General features: G+C 45.6%; 1 protein-coding gene across 1 annotated transcript; it reads left to right on the top strand.

Annotated features, from left to right (window-relative positions):
• The first annotated feature begins 1,730 nt into the window (after nucleotides 1-1,730).
• On the top strand, nucleotides 1,731-2,174 carry LOC145415409 (uncharacterized). Its single transcript, XM_080284692.1, has one exon. The coding sequence runs from the start codon at nucleotides 1,731-1,733 to the stop codon at nucleotides 2,172-2,174; it is 444 nt and encodes a 147-aa protein (XP_080140818.1).
• The last annotated feature ends 2,383 nt before the right edge of the window (nucleotides 2,175-4,557 follow it).

The following is a 4,557-nucleotide window of genomic DNA, read 5'->3' as shown; positions in this document are numbered from 1 at the left end:
CACCTCATAATTGTGCTTGTCTAGCATCCTAAGCCAGTGCACCAGTTGTTCTTCTGGATTCTTTAATGGCTTCAGCCACTTCAGTGCCACATGGTTTGTTCTGATGATGGAGTAGGAACCACAAAAGCATGGATGGAAGAAGTCAAGATTCTTCATCACTGCCAAAAGCTCCTTACGGGTCTCACAGTACCTCTGCTCCAGTGGGCTGAGGTTTTTGTTGTAATATGCCACCACATACTCTTTTTCGTCCTTCATCTTCGACAGGACTCTGCCAATACCATGGTTACTAGCATCACAGTCCAAAATAAATGGCTGACTCTGATCTGGGTAAGGCGACACTGGAGAGCTTGCCAACGCATGCTTGAATTCGTCAAAGGCTTTGCGAGTCACTGCTTTCAACTCAAACTCCCGCCTCCTCCTGAACAACTTGTGCAGAGATGTAGATATCATTTCAAAGTCCTTGATAAAACACCGGTAGTATGTATACAAGCCCAGAAACGCCATAGCTCCTTCAAACAAGTTGAAATCAGCCAATCTTTCACAGCTGACACCTTCTCTGGATCAGTATGGACACTGCCCTTGCCTACAATGTCTCCCAGGTACTTCACTTCCATCTGGAACTAGTAGCACTTGTTGGGTTCAGTTTGAGCTGCACTGCTCAGATCCTGTTGAGCACCTCTTACAACCTCTCCAATTCTTGGTCAAAAGCCCGTCCCAACACAATTACATCATCCAGATGGATGAGAGCTGTTGGCCAGAGCAAGCCTATCAGTACACGATCGATGAGACGTTCAAAAGTAGCTGGGAAATTGTACAGACCAAATGGCATCACTTTAAACTTCAATAAACCCCACCCAAATGAAATGGCTCCTTGTCTCCTTGTCCTTCTCTGCAACCTTGACCTGGTGGTATCCTGCTTTCATATCTACAGGGTGTTCCAACACCTTAGCCCCCCCCGTGCGCAGCATAACTGGGTCGTCACTAACTAAAATCACTAATACAGTAGGAAAGTACATTTAATTGCTTATTCAAATACCAAATTTTATGGTAATCTAATAATTATTTCTCTTTTTATTACAGATTTTGTGAAACATGTCTTTGGTGAATGATTCAGAGAAATTGAGGTGGATATGCCGCATTATGGCCATCACTTTTCGCATCGCCAAAGATCAGCCGGCAGGAACCATATCCCGATCCTGGGTTGCCAGATACTTGAAGAGATCTGAAGACTTTGTCAAACGTAATTGAAATCGTGATCCATTTGACTGCGAGATGGACAGCCGGCCTGCTCAAGTGGCAGAAAGCTTGTCTCAGGAAAGCAAGGAAATCATCACCGAGTCGCTTGCTAGAGAGAAAAAAGTATCCGCGGGCTTCAAAAGGAGATTGAACGGATTCGAGGGAAGAAAAAGAGTCTTGCAAGCATCCACAGGTTTCTTCACTCCATTGGTGCCAAGGCTTTTCATCAGGTTCCAGCGCCAAAACTGTCGCAGAAAAATGTGGAGGATCGCATGTGGTTTTGTGAGTTTTTGAGCGAGTGGACAACAGATGATTTCCTTTTCTTGGCTCCTTCAGATGAATTTTTTATTTATGAGGTTCGTCGTCCCAACTTTCAGAACGACAGAATTTGGGCTCTTAACACTGATGACATTCCGCAAGAACTGAAGATTCGAGAGAGATCAAAATCTGAATGATGTGTTGGTATCTTTTTGATGTTCACGGCGAAAAGGTTGATGTGGGTCGTCAAAGAACCAGGACAATCATGGAATGGAAGATACTTCCGAGACATTGTGTTGACTCAACATGTCATTCCATTCCTAAAAAGCTCAGAAAATGTCCTTAGCATCAAGGAAACCACATTTCTGCATGATCGAGCTCCGTGCATGAGTGCTCTGGCAACGCAAAATCTTCTGAAGGCAAACAAAGTTGATTTTTTCGGAAATGATGAGTGGCCCGGAGCATCGCCTGACCTCAACGCCTGTGAACATTTGGGAGCAATACTTAAGGACAGGGTTGAACAACGTCTCCAGAACGCCGGGGAAGACCTCCTGCTTACTGTGGCCAATGTCCTCGAAGAAATGGAGTTCGACCACGAGTTGTTTGTGTCACTCCTGGAATCTTACCCGGCACGATTGGATGCAGTTCGAGCGGCGGCCGGTGGGCACACCAAATATTGATATAAATTCTTACAAGTGTGCACATGTGTTGGCAATTAATACAGCTATTCTGTCATATATTTGTTTCCTTTCTACCTTTTTTAATTTAAGCTGGGCAGGGGGGGGGCTAAGGTGTTGGAACACCCTGTAGGGTGGAGAAGCACTTGGCACCTGACAGAGCACCGAGGGTGTCATCAGTCCTTGGCAGAGGGTATGTATCCTTCACTGTCACTTCATTCAGGGCTCGATAATCCACACAGCACCTTATGGAGCCATCCTTCTTCCATACCAAAACCACTGCTGATGCCCAAGGACTGCTGGACTTTTAACTCCGTGACTTTGGAGAATCTCCATCACCTTCTCCATTTCTTGCCATTGGGATGGTGCCATCCGCCTCACTGGCTATTTAATTGGGCGGTGATTCCCAGTGTCTATACAATGCTCCACCAGATCAGTGCACCCCAGATCTAGGTCTCTGGTGGATAAGACATCAGTAAACTTCGTCAGCAGCTGCCTCAACTTCAGCACTTGTGAGTCATCTAGGCATTGGCAACTCCTTGAGAAAAGGTCTTGTAAGTGGTCTGCCAGATACCTATCTTTAACTACATTCCTTTTACAGGCCTTCCTCTGATGCCACTTAGGGTTCACTGCCTGGCACAGTCCCACAATTTCTCCCTCATTGATCTTCTTTGGCTCACGGGACAAACTGGTCACCACAACCGGCACTTCATCTGCACCTGTTTCCACCAAAGTTCTCCCCACCATCACTCTGACGTCCATCAGGCTCCACCATCCCTACACACCTGTCAAAAGAGCCACTCACCTTGCACTGGAGTAATAGTTCTGATTTGGGGGGTATCACTGTAGTGTGGAGCACCCTTCCACCAGAACTGGTATGTCTCACTGCTGTGACGGGAACAGACTTTCCTCAAACTTTCAGCTTTAAGGAGCAGAAGTCCTACTCACATTCCATGGACATCAGATAGTCCAGACCAAGAAGGCAAGGATCCTCCATCTCGGCTACATAGACTGAAAGTGTGGCCTCTTGCCCAGCCACTTCAATCCAGACATCCAAGGGTCCCCTTCTTTCTGTGCAGTGCCCAGTTACACCACACAATTGTTCTGATGACTCAAGCAGATACAAATGATGTAACACATCAGGCCTCACAAAAGTTTGCTCTGAGGTTGAATCAATCACCAGGAAACATTTCTTGCCATCTATTCTTCCGTCAACTCGCACATTGTCGATCGTAGTTCTTTTTCATTTTCTTGGTGGTGGGGCTTCTAGGGAAAAGGCAGTTGGTGGTTGCCCTTTAACACTAGCGTCCACTGCTTTTCCTATTCTTTCTGTCTTCTGCAGCCTTCTTCTTATCATTCTTTTTCTTCTTTGGACACTGAGAACTGAGGTGTCCCACCTCACTACATCTCCAATCCCTTTTTATTACAGTTAGAGATTTCTTTGTGCTGCTCTGTTCTTGCTCCTTCTTCTATTTGTAACAATCGTCCTTTTGTGTTCCGGATTCCTGCAGAACCAGCAACCTCCTCTGGTCTTCTCCTGTTCCCTCTTCCACTTGTAGCGGTCCTCTTTCCTATGTCCTGGCTTTTCACAGTACCAACTACTTCCTTCAAAACTTTCCTCTTCACGTACCTGCCCTTTTCTTGCTTGAATCCCCCACTACGACCTGCCTGAAAAGTGGATGTACTGGACCTGACGTTGGACTCATATTCTAGAGTCCTGGCTAGTGCTTCTTGCATGGTTCTTGGTTGTGCCTGCTTCACTTGCATTTTCATCTCCACATTATCAAGATTATTGATGGACTGGTCCCTCACTTTAATAGCCAACAGGTTTGGTGCTGCTTTAGGATACGCCTTGTGTGCCATACTTTCCTGGTCATGAGCAATCTGCTGTAGGGATTCGCATCGAGCCGGTACATAGCCCTGGAATCTTGTTCTATAAACCTCTTTCTGGTACATGGTCCCATATCTGCACTCCAGTACTTCTCTACTAAGGACTAATAACTGTTCCTCTCCTCTACTGACATCTGGCCCAGAATTTCCATTGCGGCACCCTTGAGGCTAGTAGCCAGCTGCGCTGCCCTCTGCTTATCATCCCAACTATTCTGATCAGCATGTAACTAAAACTGCATATGGTAAGCTTCCCAAGATACTTTGCCATCAAACTACTGAAGTTTCTTTTTAATTAGACCCCATTATGGGCATGCAATTCACAGGTTCGGGACCTAAAAACTGGGGCATCATAAGTCCAGGACTTAAAACTTTTGCATTATGATTATTCATCCCTGTAATGCTACCTTTAGATGCATGGGATTCGTCATGATTCACCATTCACTCTGTTTTTTTTTTTTTTTTTTTTTTTTTCTTAAATATGCTCCCCGTACACTAA

The sequence above is a fragment of the Coenobita brevimanus genome, chromosome 102, assembly GCF_032717465.1.
Source record: "Coenobita brevimanus isolate Jiangsu-jjx chromosome 102, ASM3271746v2, whole genome shotgun sequence".
NCBI lineage: Eukaryota > Metazoa > Arthropoda > Malacostraca > Decapoda > Coenobitidae > Coenobita > Coenobita brevimanus.
The sequence above is the reverse complement of the archived record's forward strand: the minus strand, read 5'-3'. Positions and strand labels throughout refer to the sequence as shown.